This window comes from Chelon labrosus (assembly GCF_963514085.1).
Source record: "Chelon labrosus genome assembly, chromosome: 11".
NCBI lineage: Eukaryota > Metazoa > Chordata > Actinopteri > Mugiliformes > Mugilidae > Chelon > Chelon labrosus.
The window spans coordinates 2,584,123-2,603,175 of record NC_140344.1 but is presented as its reverse complement, the minus strand read 5'-3'; the positions used below and the strand labels follow the sequence as shown (position 1 = coordinate 2,603,175).

Below are 19,053 nucleotides of genomic sequence, written 5' to 3'. Positions count from 1 at the left end.
ATCCTCATTTATTTCAGCAGTTTATCTGTACGATGCTCTCTGACAACCAGCACCCTCCAGGATGCTATGACATTAATCAAATGAATAACAACTCAGTGTATATGTAGGGGCGACCATATTGAATCTGGTTAAAAGGTCAAGGGTCAGCTGTCTCTAGCCTGGTGAGAAATGACTTGAGCCACGCCCCTCCAACACACAGACACACAGACACACACACTAACCATGGACTGGTTAAAGGGAAGCAGACAGAAAAGCTCAGCTGCTTTAAAATATTCATTTATTCAATATTCATGGGAGTCGCACAGCATTGTCTCCTTATACAGACAGTGGTGGGTGGGGTCTCATTCACAAGCGAAGCACACAAAGGGAGAGACACCTGTCATCCTCTGGGCTGAGGGATATTTTTCTGCGGAACTGAGACTTTTCAAATTGAAATGCAACGTGCATTTAGTTTTCCTTGTTTCGAATTTTATTTGGAAGTGGTCCCTTACACTTTTCCCTCCTCTGTGACTGTTTGCTCCTCTTTAATTGGTCTCACCAGTGTCTTGTTCCTTCATTAGTTCTCAGTGTATATATAGTCCATGGCTCTCCCTAGATATACCTGTTATGCATGCCCAATGTACCTGGGAGCTTCTGGTTGATTTCCGTTGTTTTTTTATTATTATTATTGTGGTTTTTGGATTACCATGCTTTACTCTGCAGTACCATCTGTTACCTTTGTTATGAGAAACTGAACTATATTATTTCATCCAGTCTTGTTTCCTTGTGTGTATCCTGCATCCACGTCTTACCTCCCTGCTTGACATTGCAACAACTGCATGTTGCGTCCTACACAATATGCTTGCATTACTCAGTCTAAAAAAAAATGTTCCACACTCAGGGGATATGACCGTTTATGAGTCAGTCTCAGATGAGTGGAAAACACTTGTCTCTCGAGGCTACAATGAGGAGTCCTTGGTCGGGTGGGGGATGAGGGTTTATACTTATAATCAGAGGCAGTTCTGATTAAAGTTTGTTAGCGCCCAACTGGCCTGGAGCCCCACACTGTTAACAAGCAGGCCTTCTTCCTCTAATGGCAGAGATTCAAAGAGACGCTGCACAAGCATGAAAGTTTTAAAATCAAGTGTAAACATGGTCACAGACATCTTAAACGGGTTTGTGTGATTGCTACATTGCAAGTATAGGTTCTAACCAGTTACTTACCGGAAACTCATTTTATTTAAAAGCGCTTTTCAAGATACTCAAAGACACCTTACATAAAAAGAACATTGCCATGTTGCCTCCATATGCTTTCTTGGCACATTTTTCACCTGCGGCAAGGAACATTGTTCCCAAAGCATTGATGATTAGGAGACTGCTCTGTATAGCACATGAAGCTAAAGCTGCTATGACTTTTAGTTCTGATATCTGAAATGTTTGATTTTATGTGAATTTGTTTCATGATTTTTAAAATAAATGGGATCTGCTGAACCTTAAAACTTTACTGACATATAAGTGTAGCAGACAACCTTCACGATCTATGCAACAAAAGCCCTGTTTAAACCCCGACCCTAAAGTATATAGTAGCACTGAATATAAATGCCCAAGTGAGGCAGATGATAAGCTGGCTAGTCATTTTATTTTAGTAGTCTAGGTTTTGTTCTGTAGAAGCAGAAACATTTAAGGAAATTTTATTTGAATGATGCAGAGGTTGTCCCTGTGGCTCGGGGGTTGTGGAGGGCGTCGGCCTGAACGCTGTGTCCCGGCCTGACCCCGGCCTCACTCATCATTCTCTGTCAGATTTAGCATTACTGACTGAGGTTGGCATCCTGCCCAGCAGACCGCGGTGCCTGGCTCTGCCTGTCATTAACCTCCATCATCAGCATCATCATCATGGTCGCTCTGTGCCAACAGGAAACAGAGGCTGCTGCAGGAAACAGAAGCTCTGTGTGTGGACAAACACTGGACTTCACATGGAGCCAGTTCCTAAGAACTACAGTGCCCATTTTCATCGTAATAAACAAACATGTCATGTTTCAAGAAACGTGTTGTTGTTAATAAAATATAATTATTCATATATTTTCATAGTCAAACACTATTTTTAATTTTTATTTTATGTGGTTATAACATCCAAGAGCTCAATAGACAAAATTGAGTCCTCTGAATGTTTAAATTTGTTGTGTCTTTTCTTTTTCTTGTATCAGTTCATGGCTTTCGAGAGAAACGATTATTTGACACAAGGGACATGACTATTGTGCAATTTAAACTGTAGCTTCAAAACACTGAATTATTTGGGAACCAGATTGTATGAAATGGAACATGAAATCATCAGAAAGTAATTTTATAAGAGTGACGTACTATGCTGATCAACAGTTGAATTCCTTCTTTTAATTTGCTGTCTATTGTATATTTACATAAAAGCCTTAAAAGGCAGTTTAAAAATAGGTTTATGATGTCCTCTTAAAATTTGAAAGTTTGTGATTTATTTATTTATTTTACTCTACAATATACTATATTTTCCCATGCATTTATATTCTTCTATCAAAAACTAACTTTGCAGAAAATCTCCCCAGATGCTGTACATGACGTTCCTTGAGGTCTGTAGATGTCAGTCAATACAAACTACTCAGCAATGTTAAAAAGGGTTAAAAACCGTCTTGTAAATGGCAGACATTATGAGGAATGCCTTGACAGAACTTCTTTAAATTTGACACAAATATTCACTTGGACTGAAGGACAAATCAACTAATAACTTGTGAATGCAAAATTTCAGGAACACCTTGAAGAATTTTCTTTCAGTTTGGCGCGAATGTCCATTTGGGTTCGGTTTATGATCGCTTATCATATTACAAAAAAGGAGCCATGAGAATTATCATTGCTATCCAACTTGTCCCCTGTATCCACAACTACAGACTTTCAAATTTAATTGATTACAGGATCTACAAACAATGCAGGAAGTTCAATATCCTAAACACAAAAGAGGTAGTAAAAGAACACTCAAAAGTTAAGGGCAAGGACAAACTGCAAAAATAAATTCAGTCATTTTGCAGATGGAAGCATTTTGCAGTCAAGTTAGAACTGTGCCTTATAATTCATCGATTTTAAACTTGTTAAAAACTACATAAGACACAACAGGTTCTATGGCTGATGCATGAAGTGGTAGCTGGGCCTGTAACAGACAGAAATAGCAGACAGAACAGTATAAATATGTGGTTGAGCCAAAATTGTACATTGGGCTGTAGAAAATACATACTACTGCAAATAAAGTCACTATTTCAGCACGAGAGCCTCTGGTAGCCTCAGCAGAAATGTCCACACAGATCCACTTCTGGGGAAGCCCTTCATCTGTCGCCTGGGCTTCCAACTATTACCGTCAACTATGTATTCAAGTGTCATGCTTCTGTTGAGCGTGAACACAGAGCTGCCTCTCACTACAGCTGTGAACAGTGAACCTCTGCTGTTGGCAAAGTGTCCCGGCAGGGATGACCACTGGCCCGAGCTCAGGTTGTAACAGTCCATCAAACATCTTAGGAAGTCATCAGATGGGCCATTTCTCATGATGTAGAGGTTGTCCCTGTGGCCGACCATGCAGTGTCCATAGCTCTGGTGCCTGATCATCGTGGTAACGAGCTGCCACTCGTCCTTCCCTGGAACATACTCGTAGATCTCTGTGGTCTCCATTGGTCTCCATAAACAAACAAATATCCTGCCCATGGTTTTAGTACAACCAGCTCCTGCTGCTGGTCGTGGTAAGTGAGCAGCAAATGTCCAACCCCTGGTATTTACATTGTATGTTTCCACAGAAGACATTGTTGTCCGCTCATATTCTCCTCCTATGGCATAAAGACAACCATCTACACCCACAAGGCTGAGATTATAGCGCAGCTGAGCTGGACTGGCAATCCTGCTCCAGCTGTTGTTTTCAGGGTTGTAGCAAAAAGATTCTGCGACTTGTTTATGGAGTCCATGGACACCTCCAATGATGTACAATCTGTTGTCTAAAACTGTTACTCCAGCCATGGAGGTGCTGGCCTCTAGTGGAAGATCTGTTAATACTTTCCAGGTATTGCCAGTTTCATCCAAATAGCAGACCGTCCTGGAGGCTGCGTGGACAGTATCTTCTGCACCGCAGGTCACATGGGCCCCCACAGCCACAAAAACTCTTGGGGTCAGAGACTCAACATAAGAGGTAAGCTCTGATGGTAAGGTTTTCCTGACCTCTGCTTCCAGGTCACTGTACATGTCTCGAATGAACAGCGCAGCAGCGTGGTAAAGATCCATGAGGCCAAAGGTGGCAGCTGTGTGATACATCAGTAAACAGTTGTCAACATCAATGAGGTTGATAAGATGCTTGGTGAGCGGTATCACCTGCAAGAATGCAGCACATTCAATAGCTTCAACAATGTCGTCTCCATCCAAAATTGGCGTTCCTCCACGTAAAACTGCCAAGGCAATGAGGAAGCCTCGAGCATGCAGATACTTAAGGTGGATTTCTTCCTGCTGACATTCCTTCATTCCAGATCGATACAGAGCCCGGAAATAGTCACAGCTCTGAACAAGTAACATTTTCTCCTCAGAGAAGTGTGTCTCTCCAACTACAACAGTTAATCTAGCTGAGACGAAGCCAGAGCTAGAACATGGCAGATGCCTTTCAACGTCTGCACCGTCACAGCTGCTGCTGCTTTCCTCTGATCCAACTCTGGGCACCGACATTACTCCTCTGTGACTGCGACACTCAAGAAAATATCCCCCACCAAAATGAAACGAAAGGTTGAAGCATTTCCAAACAACTCGCACTGGAGCTGGAGAGCACTGACTCCAGTTGGGGAGGATCAGTTATTTCACAGCATTCAAAATAGAAACGGCTAAACATAGCATTGAACAAATGATGGCGAGCCACATTCATGTCGTGGACAGGACAAGGACACACAAGCACAGATTCAGAGATCTCTGCTGCAAACTTTAAAGGTCGTTTCAGTTGTCCCAACAAAAACAGTCCTTACACTGTTAGAGAATGTTGGAAAACACTGACTTGAGCATAACAATTTGCATGGTGATAGTTTACTGACAGACTACAGAGACTGTATATTTAACAAAAGACGTTTAATATGACAATCAGATATTCACGGTGAGGATAACACTTGCTGAAACTCACATTAAATAAAGTCATTCATTTGGGGGAGCAACATGTTGAGGGAACCTTACTATTCAGTATGATCAGCAACCAGGAGATGGTTCACAGTTTGTCTCATTTATCATCAGTGCATGCTCATAATAATATGGTCAAATCCAGTGAATAGGCTCAGTTGCTTTACGGCCTTGAGTTGGATGCAAAGGTCAATGCTATTGTGTCATGTATCATGTATGATTAATAGAGGGACACAGTTAGAAGTCAGTTAGCTTAGCATATAAACTGGAATTTGGAGAACAGCTAGCGTGGAGATAAATCCCCCAGTGTATCTAGCCAAGAAAAAGCTGAAAACATTTTATATAAATGAGCGACTAATCTCTTAGGTTTAGTGGAGCTGGCAGGGAGATTGTTTTCCTACCTTTGGCTAATACGTTTCCAGGGTAATGTTGCGAGCTGTTACCCTCATATTTAAAATTAGGGTGGTATGGAGATTCTTAGCTGGCATTGCAAATAATTAGATTTACCAAAGGTCCAATAGAATTTGATGATTGTTCAGTGATTGTAAGATTGTAAGATTAAATAATTATCTAGTGGTGAAAGTCTTCTATGTTAACATTCATATAAACTACACATTTAATAGTAGCTCATGATGTAAAGCCACAGGCTGTTGCATGTAAGCACTCTCCTAGCTGAATAGCAGAATATAATCTAACCTAATAATCATCAAGCGAGTGTTTGTGCTTGAGCTCAGATCATTTCAACCAACTTTTGTCCTGACAATAACAGCAGCACTCATGCGTCTTAAAATCTATGTCCTATAGATCTCTGTCTTTACATTCACTTGCATGGAGGAAGAAGTGACTGACCCAGATCTGAGCTCGCTGGGGCGCATACAATGCAGCTAATGTAATGCTATGTGGCTTCCTTGAACTGTCAAAGAGACTGTGGCTACTGCTAAACTATACCGTATACTTACTGCACAAAGAAGACTGCACACAGACAGGATGTCAAATACACAAAATAGAAATATGAAGTAATTTGTCTGTTTACTGTGTGGTTCAGACTCAGCTTATTCAACAACAGTGGGCAGTTTTCAGCTAAAAGCTCTTACAAACCTACTGGCATTTTAATTAACATACATTTACATTAGATTTCTGATGATAATAATAATAGTAATCTGCGTTAGACTGGCAACCTGTCCAGGGTGTGCCCCGCCTCTAGCCCGATGACAGCTGGGATAGGCTCCAGCCCCCCCACAACCCTTCACAGGACAAGCGGTTACAGAAGATGAATGAATGAATGAATAATAACAATAATAATACCCAGAATAACTGCCATACCAGGGCCAGAGGTATTCCTTTCTGTGTGGGCTATTACTATAAGGAAATCTCTGGTGTTACAAAACTCATAATCTAATAAGAATTGAACCTGCTTACCCTAGGCCACTCTTATCTTGGAGTTCAATGTGATTCAGTGACACAGAAATAAAAACAAATAGTAATCTTTTTCATATTTTGACAAAATATGTGCCATTGCCTGCTTTTGGCCCCCACTCCGGGTAAACTAACGGTAAAGTCTTGGAGGATAATAGAGTTACATTTTGTGTGCATAGATTCATTTGCTGTTGCTACCAGCGAGCCTGTCTTACCTGAATGCTTAATATGTGACAAGAAAGTACCAATGTGGAGTCATATGAAATGATATTGAGCAAACAACTGTAGTATAACAATATAAGATTAGATTATTGTGTTATCATTACTTTGGGGGTCAAATATGTTTTGTAGTCCCAGACAAGTTTTATTTTATTTTATTTTTTTGTGGGAGAGAGGACAAAATGGCTGTTTTGGTCGTAAAGGTTGCAGACCCCTGGCTAACTGCTAACATAGCACTTAGTCACATTGAAAATTCCAACATGTTCCTAAGAAGCAGGTATGACACCATTTTTATGACCTTAGTGTAGCAATTTGGCATACTAAGAGTTACTAATCAGCATGATATTCATAGTAGTGCTGAGGTTGAGGGGAATGGCATTAAGTATTGGGCAAATTGATAACATATCTCCCAAAATTCTGAGCCATCATATGTACTCCTAAGTCCTTTTTAGTCCAGGTATGTTCTGTGAGTTATGGTATTTAATCTTTTATTAAATATGTGTTTGAATTTGTGTGTGACTCTGCAGTAATTTAGTGTCAGCTTCCTCCACATGTGGCCCTACCACGACAGCTCACCAGCTAAACACTGTGGGTTTGAAATGCAAATGATGGTGTTGGATAAATAAATACATATTCATTGATCTTTGTTAGTGAGGTGGGATTTATTCATTCTGCAGCTTTATGCAACATTGAGTAATACCTGGTATTACACATAACCTGATGTCAGGCTGTAAACTGGGGACTAAGATGAGTCACAACAGATTTGCTAGAATGAAGTGGCATTGAAGTGGGTAACGATGCATTCGATGGAGTAACATGGAGGGGAGTGATTGAGAGGAACGGCCTTCGTAATCTTAACCCTAGTGGGGTTTTGTTGTTGGACTTCTGTGCCAGTCACGGATTGTCCATAATGAACACCATGTTTGAGCATAAGGTGGCTCATAAGTGTACTTGGTACCAGAGCACCTTAGGCCAAAGATCGATGGTACTTTGTGGTTGTGTCATCAGATCTGCGGCCATATGATTTAAGGGAGGCGCAGAGCTGTCAACTGATCACTACCTGACCTGTCAGACCTGGGAAACCCAAACTGATAGTGAACTGGAAACAACTGGCGGAGGGCCCTGTTCGCAAGATCTTCAACTCCCACCTCTGGAAGAGCTTTTCATGTTCTCATGCATCCCGGGGGAGGGAACTGACATGGAATCCGAGTGGGCCATGTTCAAATCCTCCATTGCAGAAGTGGCTGGTAGGAGCTGTGGCCAGAAGGTCGTCGGGTGATGGTAAATTGGAGCGAGTGTCGAACTGTCGTGGGGAAAATCTTTGTTCCAATCCTCACCTACGGTCATGAACTGTGTCTAGTGACTGAAAGGAGTTCATTTCATTTTATTTATTTATTTATTTATTTAAAAAGGATATTGCACATTAATCTAGTTAATAGTAAATGTGCCAGTGTTAGCCGGCTGGCTAATTTTCAGCTGTAGTCCTTTTGGTAAGATGCTTTAAGAACCTTTATCATATCTGTGAAAAAAAGGGAGTTATTCATCACTAAACACTAGGCATTAGCCATTAGGGTGGCTCAAAGCTAAAACAAATACAAAACTAAAACAAATACTGAAACCAGAACAATGACAACATAAACAGAGCAATACCCTAATCCTAATTTCCCCACAGGGATAAATAAAGTCCTATCTTATCTTATCTTATCTTATCAGTAGACAACAACATGCAGGCTATAAGGCAGATACAGCATATTTGGTTATTCAGAAGCAGTCCTTCAGGTGGAAAATGTAAAATAAGAGGTGCAGTTTCTTATGTCAATAGGTATTGTATTCCATAGTTTAGAAGCTCTCACAGAAAAGCACAGTTGACTAAAGGCACTAGATCTATGAGGGATCACACAGTCCCCTCTGAGGACAGGCCTTGCTACTTTGCTGCTGGAATCTTTCTGCTTTATAAAGGCACAGAGTGGTGGTGGTGCCTTACCATTTATGATTTTAAACAGTATGCAGGCATCAGTGTGTTTTATTAAATTATCCCAACTAAGGATGTTAAGTTTATCAAGAATCTTACAGTGATGATAGAGTTTGGGCTCTCTATCCAGCACCTTGAGAGCTTGCTCATGCAGTGGTAGAAAAGGCTTCAGTGTCGTGCTTGTTGCCTGGGTCCAACTTGTCATACATCCGTTAAACGTGGAATGATCATTGCGTTCATGAAAAGTTTTGCAATAGGTGTCGTCAAGCAGTTTCAAATATATCTAAAATTTGACAGGTTATATCTAGCGGTCTGCAATGCATTTTTCCCTTTATTTTCTAGGACAATACCTAGATATTTAAAATGATAGTCTGTTTGGATAGTCTCCCCAGATATTTGGACAATTTAAGTTAAATAATGTCAGACTGATTCTAACTGTGACTTCAGTCCATCAGCTAAAACTGAAAATGATTACAAATTAAATTATAAATGAATGCCTGCAAGATCTCTGTCCGCAATGAAACACCTGTACATTTAATTATTTTTTGTCTGTTATCTCCCAGATTCACTGTGCACACACACAAACATTTGTATTGTTCTCACAATTTTACAACTTCACAACTTTATTATTTCAACATTTGGAGATAATTTTAACAATTTAATCCGATATCAATGCTTGGATTACACTTTTTGTTGTGTAGTATTAACTAAATTATTATTATTATCATTGTTGTTGTTTATGATGTTGTGATGTTCTTATTGGGAGGGAAACCTCTACTCTCTTTAATGTGGCGTAGCACTGCTCAGTGACCCTCTGGATCCCTGCGCCTGTCCTGCCTGTCCTAGTTCGCGTGATTCCTCATTCCTTTATGGCTCCATATTCACGTCCCCGACTTAGAATTCACAACGAGTCGATGCGATTCGGCACCCCATTGTTAATCGTGCTGTGTTGGCGTGGTGGGGATGCGGCAAGTCCCGTGGTGCCATGTGATGTTCATCGTGGGTCAGGCGGAGGGATCTATTTGCTCTTTGTAAATATTGGCAGCGGCAGGGCGCGCTACTCTGTCTGGATACCGTAACAGGCTTCCCTCGTGTGTACAGAACATGACCGGAGTAACGACGGATTTTAACCGTGTTTGGGCACTAACTTGGCAATAAGAAGGACTGCGGAGTTTTGTTCTGAGATATTCTGCCCGAATATTTTCCTGGTTTCGTTTTCTGGGAGAATTCACGAGCAGTATGCTGCTCTCCAGACTGGGCTCCTTCTCGTCCAGCATGGATCTACCGGCTAAGCTGCAGCAAGGTAACGCTGTTGGGGGCGTCTTGTCATTGTCGCGTTACAACACATTCGGTAGCTGTTAGATTCTGTGACCCAGTTTAGTTTCCCACAACACTACCTAACCTGCTATTGGTGGTACACCAAACCTGGCCGCAAATAAATCTTTCAAAAATGAAATGTCTAATCAGGTCAGAAAATCTGGGTCAAATGCGGCGTAACACGTGCACCGGCGATTTAACTGGGGGAAACTGACTTGGTTACGCGACTAGCTAACATATGTGTTTGGTAGGGCTGTTTAATAGTGCTAAACATTAGAAACCTAGTGTATTTCAAGTATTTCTACTGAACAGACGACAGTCATTTTTAAATTAAGACCTTTTTAGTCCACCAGTCGTAAAGCAGATTGTTGCTACTTTATGATTTTTTTTTTTTTAAACAAAACAATCTTTATATTGTTTCTGAGATTGAAGTTGAGGCAAAATGTGTGGCTACCTCTTAGTAATAATATAATTAAATGACCTCTAAAGTTTAAAAGGTGATTTAAAAAAACTAAATATTATTTTCTTTCCGTGTTAGAGATGTCGCTATAGACAGCCATTTTTAAACGGTCGACTCAAGAACAGCATGAGCCGCTTAAAGCATTTGTGTGCTCAGTGATTTCTCATGTATTTTGTAGAATATAGGCAACCGTATTCGTTAAACGTGTTATAATAGGGGCTGGCTGTGATGCTGAAGTGGCTAAACATAACCGTAAAACGAGGAGACATCCTCGGAATCGCTTGTGTGTGTGTGTGGTTTTTGTTTTTGTTTTTTTGAAGGGGGGGGCTGAAATTTTGGCGCAACTCTGTAGAGTGTCTCAACCGACCTAATGATAACCCGGACTTTCTCCCATGTGCCCTGTAGCCAAAGAGAAGCAGTATCGACTGGGTTCGGTGCTCGGCAGCGGGGGGTTCGGGACCGTGTACTCTGCTGTTCGCCTGGCCGACGGACTGCCGGTAAGAGCGGGCTGCTGCTTTGTTTTGGTCCCACCACATGGCCGCGACTCGTGGCGTCAAGTTACTATTCAGGAAGCATTTGAATTTCCTGTTTGAACCCTTGAAATAAAGCCACATATTAAAGTACTTGTACTAATTTGTTTATAATAACTGTGTTGTTTGCCGTGCGTTAATGCCAAACACATATTTCGCAGGTGAAGTGTGAGCTTCTGTACTTTGTTTAATTCAAAACATTGTATTATAGACTGCTGGTTTACATCCATTTGTAACACAAACTTGTGTTAACACTCGTATCTATTCAGTAGTCTATTTTTTATTTAATGAAATTTTTGTTTTGTGTTACAATGTTTGAAACTACCAGTTTATATCTAGTGTAACGTCTAAAACATTTTCAGGTTATGGTGCTACAGCTCCAGCAAAACTGCTTTTATTTTGAAGGCCTGACCTATTGTCTATCTGTTACTTCCTTTTTTATTGTTGCCAGCTGGACAACTTGACAGATTTCAGTCCTGCCTGGCATGTGTCTTTGTTTTCACAAAGGAGACTGGTTGTAGTTAGGCTAAAATATTAGTTTAACTTCAGGAAGCAGTTAAGTGTTGACAACGATTCTATGGCATTAGCCAAACCTGTGAGGAAAGATTAGTCTAATCACAAATTAACGTCAACCACCAAATTCGGAGGCAGTAAACAAAAAGCTTCATGTTGCTACGTCACAGATCTGTGTCGTAACTGCTGTTTTGCTTTATTATGATTGTTAGACACTTTTAATACAGAAACTACATTTATTCTATACTCTGCGGAAGTTGTATATATTAATGTTGTATTTGTTTATATGCAGGTGGCGGTGAAACATGTGTGCAGGGACAGAGTGACTGAGTGGGGCTCTCTGGTAAGATAGCAGTGTTCCTGTTTGCTGACTGAAAAGCAATGTGATTTCATTATGGTAATAGGTCAAATAAATAAGGAAGAATATGAAGGTACTGAAAATAAAACTTAGGTGTGAGAGTGCAGGAGGGATACTAACTTTTGAAACCGTTTTGGATTAGTTATCACCATCACAGTACGCAGTAAACAGAATAACAAATTTGTTTATGAGATAAGAAGGTGACCAGTGCAAAAAAATAAAAAATACATTACAACAATGTTGTGGCAGGTGCACTTAAATAAGTAGTGAAGTACTAGGAAAAATAAGTAGTAAATTAAGGAGAAATATCATTTTTAATCTTTTGCACTACATGAATATAATGTGATGTTCATCTTGTGTTGTTTATTGTAGTCTATAATTTAAAACGAGCAATTTATTTATTCTAACTTTTCTTCCAGTGCGGCTCCGTGGTTCCTCTAGAGATAGTGCTGTTGAAGAAGGTGGACGGGGCTTTCGGCGGAGTAGTGCGGCTCTTGGATTGGTGGGAGCGGGCCGACGGCTGGCTACTTGTGATGGAGCGTCCTGAGCTGGGGCAGGACCTGTTTGATTACATTACAGAGCGCGGCGCTCTAGACGAGGAGGCGGCACGCAGTTTCTTCCTGCAGGTGCTGGAGGCTGTGCGTCACTGCTACACCTGTGGTGTAGTCCATCGTGACATCAAGGATGAGAACCTGCTGGTGGACCTGAGGACCGGACAGATCAAACTGATTGACTTCGGCTCAGGGGCCCTCCTCAAAGACACCGTCTACACAGAGTTTGATGGTGAGTCCGACCACATCACGACACAATGAGAGCTGCTTTGTCAGCCTAAGCCCCCTTATACGTTTGTGGCAGTGAAGGAAGGAGAGAGTTTTGTTGTTGGTTAGCACAGTTTAATTCTGTCAGATGTTTAAAATCCCTAAAGTGCACTCCCTCCGCCCTGCAGGGACACGGGTGTACAGTCCTCCAGAGTGGATCCGTTTCCGTCAGTACCACGGTCAGTCGGCCACCATCTGGTCGCTTGGTGTGCTGCTGTATGACATGGTGTGCGGGGACATCCCCTTCGAAGAGGACGATGAGATCCTGAGAGGAAAGATCTACTTCAGACTCAAAATCTCCACAGGTCAGTCTAATGTCACAAGGCTTCTCTGCTTAGATAAAAAAACAAACAAAGTTATGTGGACACCTTTATCTGGGCCTTTTTTCTCCTTGGTTGAGTCTACACCTCTTAGTTCCAGTGCAGGGAATGTGTGTTGTATTTTATACAATACTTCCATCTCTGTGTGGATAGTTTGAGGAAGACTTTTACAGTTTCAACATGATGCTGTTCCTGTGCACAAAACTGGGTCCTTCTTAAGTGGAAGAGCTTTCACTGAGCCTTGGCCTCAACCCCACTGAGATGAAAAGGAGCTCTGAATACGAGACAGACCTTGTTTGTGTTTTGGTGGCCTCTGTGAGTTTCAATGCAGCCTTTCTCATCAAGCTGCACATACTGTAAATCCACATAAATCAACATTATCTTTATTTACGTCATCAGCAGTTAGTTGGTTGGTCCTAATGTGGACCAGAGCCTGTCACTGACAAAGGTAGGAGGTTAGTTGTGAACAGTGTTTTTAAGGTTGATTGCACTAATTTAGTTATTGAGATCAGTCAACAGAAGTTTCATAAAAAGAACATTTATCAGGTAAAAAGAATACAACTTGCCATGTCAAGCTACCTGAAAAATTATCTTAAAATTTATGACAATGCAAGATCCGCAATTTAATCCGCATTTTTAACAATGAAAAGGATTTTTTTTTCTTTTTAAACAGGACATGTGATGGAGACGTCATTTAAGATTGCAGTTCTTCACCTTCTTGTGTCTTTGTTACAGAGTGCCAGCAGCTGATTGGCTGGTGTCTGAGCCAGCAGCCATCCGACAGGCCAACCCTGGAGCAGATCCTTCTCCACCCCTGGGTGACGGGCAGTGATGGTCAACAAACAGACATTGGCAGTGTCACACTTCATCCTCTCACAGTTGACTCCTCCTCGCCTTCCTCCTCCTCCTCCTCCTCCTGCCAAGAGAGCCTCTGATTGGTTGGGAGCGTAGCACGGACTTGATTGAAAGCTGCCACACCCCCCCATCCGCCCAGAAACATTTTCTTGAATATGGATTTGTAAAGTCATGGTCTCAGTTCAGGAATGAAGTTGGATCCTTCAGCACCTCTGTGCTTCTTTCAGAGTGCCTTGAGTTTAAAAGCTGTTGTGAGAAAATGGTAATAAGTGCAGCAGAAACCAGACTGTCAAGGGGTCAGTCTTGACGGGTGGATGGTTCCTCAGAGGTTCAGCCAGATTGTTTTCCAGTGGAGGAAAAAAAATCAAAAAACGAAGCAAATGTTTTTTTCCATTATTTATTTTTTAAATGGCGGGTCACAGAGAGACTGAAAAAATATACATTTTTTTACCTAGTATTTTTTTCAATTAAGTGTTTAGTCCATAATTCAGATTTGAAATACTTTTGTACCAGGTTGTAAACATGTTTGTTTATGCTGTAAAGTCACCTGGCCTAAGCTTTTTATGGGGATTAACTTGCCCAGGAGGTAGCAGCTTTTGCAGATTGCATTTTGACTTGTGTGGCCTTGAACTTAAATGTTCAGTTTTGTTGCCACTGTTACCACGCTTTAGTACATACCATACTTTACTTTGATAGGTTTAGATTCATAGTGTTCAGCCAAGCAGAATGTGGACCTATGGGAAAAAAATGCAAAATCTCGTTAACAGAGTCCAAGGAGACTGCTCCAGATATCTTGTTACAAAAGTAATGGTGAGGGGAAACTGAAAATCGGCTAGCATTTGCAGGAAAAAATGGGTTTTTTTCAGTCTTCTTCTGAGCCATCCACCCAGTCATGTCGTCATTGAAATAATGAAGGACACTCTCCTGCTGACAAGGAGAAATACCAGACCCAAACACGCACAGCCCCGTTGAGATGGGGCTGACTCAGGACCCAAGCAACATGGCTTTGTATGCTGTGTATGTTTTTCCTCATTCTTCATTGTTTACATTAGTTTCTACAGTTTGATAGTTTATCTTGTCAAGCAGAGCTGGTTTTTGTTTGAAAATACAGTGAATTTCAGTGTTGATACTACATGAAGATTTAAGATGCACACATGGAGAACTGACTGAAGAATTTTTTATTTTTATTTTATTTATTTTTTTAATCAAAGGGTTCTGAAGTTCCACAACCCTTCTCATTTCTAGCGTGTCTCTCTTGCAGGATATACCTGAAGTCAGTTCTATCCTTATCCAGTTGTCAGGGTAAAATGCACAGTCAATGCAAACATTCATCTTTGTACATTTGTTTTTATTTATTTAATATTACATTCCTTACATAGCTATTTTTTTAACTTCACATTTTTGTATTTTTTCTTTGTGAGCTGAAAACAAGAATAAAATATGATTTGAGTTTTCTCACTTCATGTACAAAGAAAATATTTTTTCAAAGATTTTCAAATTAAACTTTGTTTTTTGTACATATTGTATTTTTCTAGTCTGATTTCCTTCATTTTGTCTAACATCTCTCAGCATCAGATTTACACCAGTTTCTCCCCAAATAGTGCTAAAACCCTGGTCAATTGATTGTCATGAAATGATTATTTGTAATTATGTGTCTCAAAGTTTGGTATCTGTGGGATGCACTGGAACAAGATTGATCCACAGACGCCCCTCCCCTCAACCCATAGGACCCAAAGGCCCCCACTAACAACATTCTGTTTCCAGACACCACAGGACACCCTCAGAAGGTCCATGTCCATTCTCTGATGAGTCACAACTTGGGAGTTTTATAGGTACAAGACCTACACAATATTAGGAAGGTGGTCATAACGTTATGCCTGAGCGGTGTATAATCTAATAGCATAACTGTACACAAAATTGCATATTTTGGTATTTGACTGTGAGAATCAGATTATCTTCAACCTTGTGAAATAATACAACGTCTTCGTCGGAAGCGACTGAAGCTCAGCTTTTCTTCTAAGAAATGGCTGCTTGCTACTACAAGAGAGAGTCACAAAGAGTTTACAGGATCTCATTGTTGAAAGAACAAATGAATAAAGTCATAGGCATTAGATACAGTATACCATGGACAACAGTGAAGGCAGTCGTCAACAAATGAGCCCTTATCCACTCTCTTCTCTCTATGCATCCAAGTGTTACTATGGCTTGCACCCATTGACTGTATATACTAGCTTGCACCCCACAGCTTTCATTCTTGTGTTACTACTGCTTTTCAGTCAGATGTATTTGTTGCAGCAAATGAATAAGTCACACATAACTGACAGCTTCCTTTTTGCAACCTTTTAAATGGATTCTGAAGGCAAGGATAACCCATACAATATTATTTATCTCACATTTGAGCACCTCGATGTGCCATTCAAGAATATCCTGCCTCAAATTAAATAAATTTGTACATAAAGAGTTGAGGTCTGCACCAGTAACAAAAGAGTCAATGTAGATATCAGTGACTTTCAGTGGCCATATTTTACATAGTAAGGTCTTACGTTTTGTAGAAATCCTTATTTGATACGCTAATGACACTTTAGCGATTAATTCATTCATCTTCTGTAACCGCTTGTTCCTGTGAAGGGTCGCAGGGTCTGCTGGAGCCTATCCCAGCTGCCATCGGGCGAGAGGCGGGGTACACCCTGGACAGGTCTCCAGTCTATCGCAGGGCTAACACAGAGAGACAGACAACCATTCACACTCACACTCACACCTACGGCCAATTTAGAATCACCAGTTAACCTAACCAGCATGTCTTTGGACGGTGGGAGGAAGCCAGAGTACCTGGAGAGAACCCACACAGACACAGGGAGAACATGCAAACTCCACACAGAAAGGCCCAGTCAGCACATGAATTCGAACCTCGGGACCTTCTCGCTGTGAGGCATCGGTGCTAACCACTTTGCCCCTGTGCTGCCCTCTTTAGCGATTCAAAAACATAAAAAATATATAAATGAGTGTCATCCCCACAAAGGCCGGTAGGGAGGAACCTTTCCACACTCCCTTCCCCTACCTCATGCCCTTTGGTTTAACACACAAACACATCTAAGGACTGCGCTAAAAGCACTTTACCGCATCTGGTGCTATTCAATCATGCTACCACCTTCACCCTTTTCAATATGCTGCTACTTTTCATGATATACAGCCAATTTAATGTTACATTTTTTCTGTCATGCTGCTAATAATTTATTGTACATCATGTAGCCACAGCTATTTTATTCGCTAGGCTTATTTGTTCCACCTTAGGGCCTTCATTCATTATCTTCTTCTTCTTCTTTGCTGTTTTTATTTTTGGCAAACGAGCAGACTGGCAGTGGGGATGGACCTGGACAGTTTGGTGGAGGATGAAAGGAGGTCTGAAAGCCATTATGAATAACCACTCTTATCCTCTCTATGCACTGCAAAGCAAAGCTCTTTCTTGCCATGAGACTGATTGCATATTGCCCGATCACCAAGTACCTCAAACTGCAGTATTGTACAGGTATACTGGACAAATACAGTATAGTATTACAGTAGATATATAGCATATATATATGCTATATATCTACCATCGATCTTGAAAAAAAAATCTTCTTCTGTAACCACTTGTCCTGTGAAGGGAAATAAAGGGTATGCCATAAAAACCAGATGAAAAGTCTAACAGAAGTATCAGGGCCCGTATTCCTAAAGATTCTTTGCGCAAAGAGTTGCTCCTAGTGACCAAGCTCTAAGAAAATTCTTAGAATCATGATGTTTTCTAAGAATTTCCCCTCAAAGTTAAGAGTAGATCCTAGTAAAGATAAACAGGATTCCTGAAGAATCCTAAGGTCAGATCTGTTAAGATCAGGGAGGAGGACTTGTAAGAGGCTTAGGAGTTTCTTAAGCAGAGGAGAAAATGGCAGAAAGGAGGCATTTATCTGTTGTGCTATATTTTCCCATGCCTGCTTCTTGGCTTGTAGTGAGACACGGTGGCCAAATCCACCGCTTAAACACTTTTATCATCATTGCCCAATTGAGCCAGAAGCAAACACTGTTCCTCTGTCCAGCTGGGTTTCCTGCTTCTTTTCTTCTCCATTGCTGTTTGGTTTGCGGAATATTTGAATGCCAACCAGCACTGCTTCTTACAGGCCGGTTAGCAATCACAGAAATTGATGAAAGCTGAGCCACATTACCCTCGTTAATACTAAATGGATGAAGTGCAAAAATGACTAGCATGGCAAATGAATGGAAGCAAATACATAGAACTATCAGCATGTGCATACTGTGCAAGTGGGCCTGAGTTTTCACACATTTTGTAGGATATTGAAGTAGTAGTTGATGGTCTATTCTATGCCCATTTGCACCAACTCCTAAGCTAAGAGTCCTTGCTAGAAATTTTTAGGCTAAGTTAGGAGCTCTCTGAGAGGTTTCTCAGAATCTTTGGGAGTACGGGCCCAGGTCTTTTAACGTTTGCAACAAGTTGCTGGAGACTTTCTACCAGTCTGACAATCAAACAGACCACCAGTCCTCAGCAGTAAGACAATCACACACTCACAACATCTCATAAACTGGGACTTGCACTAAGGTGCACTTTATTTACATTTCTTCTTCTGTTAAGGGTGTTTTATATTTTTCACGAGTGTTTTATTTAAATGCTACGTTATTTATATGTGTGCCTCTTAAGCCGGGAGTCTGCAAAATTTCGTTATGTTCTCACAATGACAAAAAACTCTTGATTTTTGATTGTTGCGAGCCATATGGTTGCGAGCGCCATGTACCTCCAGCGGTCAGAACCAGAATTACACCAGCCCTCTCTTTTTAGTCAAACAGCGAGGTGGCTGTCTCTGACCGTTAAAGCTCCAAAACAGGTATCTTGTACGTTTTAAGGTATATGGCAAAACCGTGGTAGAAGTTGCATAAAACAAAACCCGTCAATGTCCGCTTTGTGTAGGCATTTGTTTAGTGTTAGTTTTGAGATAACTAGCATAATGCCAATGAGCTGACCGGCTAGCTAGCATACGCGGTTCACTTTCAAGTGCAAACGGTAGACTTCAGTTCAGTTGGTTTCGATCCAAACTGTTAACACCAGCCGTGCATTTTGCAGTGTCTTTTTTTATGTTTTAAGACGGTGGCGTGGACCGAGGA

The 19,053-nt window shown here is 41.0% G+C and overlaps 2 protein-coding genes across 2 annotated transcripts; one reads left to right on the top strand and one right to left on the bottom strand.

Annotated features, from left to right (window-relative positions):
- Nucleotides 1-3,094: 3,094 nt before the first annotated feature.
- On the bottom strand, nucleotides 3,095-4,720 carry kbtbd13b (kelch repeat and BTB domain containing 13b). Its single transcript, XM_084554617.1, has one exon. The coding sequence runs from the start codon at nucleotides 4,690-4,692 to the stop codon at nucleotides 3,250-3,252; it is 1,443 nt and encodes a 480-aa protein (XP_084410743.1). The 5' UTR covers nucleotides 4,693-4,720; the 3' UTR covers nucleotides 3,095-3,249.
- A 5,185-nt stretch (nucleotides 4,721-9,905) lies between these two features.
- Nucleotides 9,906-15,367, top strand: LOC311495293 (serine/threonine-protein kinase pim-3-like). The gene is made up of 6 exons (XM_084554688.1): nucleotides 9,906-10,037; nucleotides 10,917-11,008; nucleotides 11,847-11,897; nucleotides 12,332-12,695; nucleotides 12,859-13,035; nucleotides 13,786-15,367. Exons 1-6 carry the CDS (start codon nucleotides 9,974-9,976, stop codon nucleotides 13,983-13,985), a joined length of 948 nt encoding a protein of 315 aa, XP_084410814.1. The 5' UTR covers nucleotides 9,906-9,973; the 3' UTR covers nucleotides 13,986-15,367.
- The last annotated feature ends 3,686 nt before the right edge of the window (nucleotides 15,368-19,053 follow it).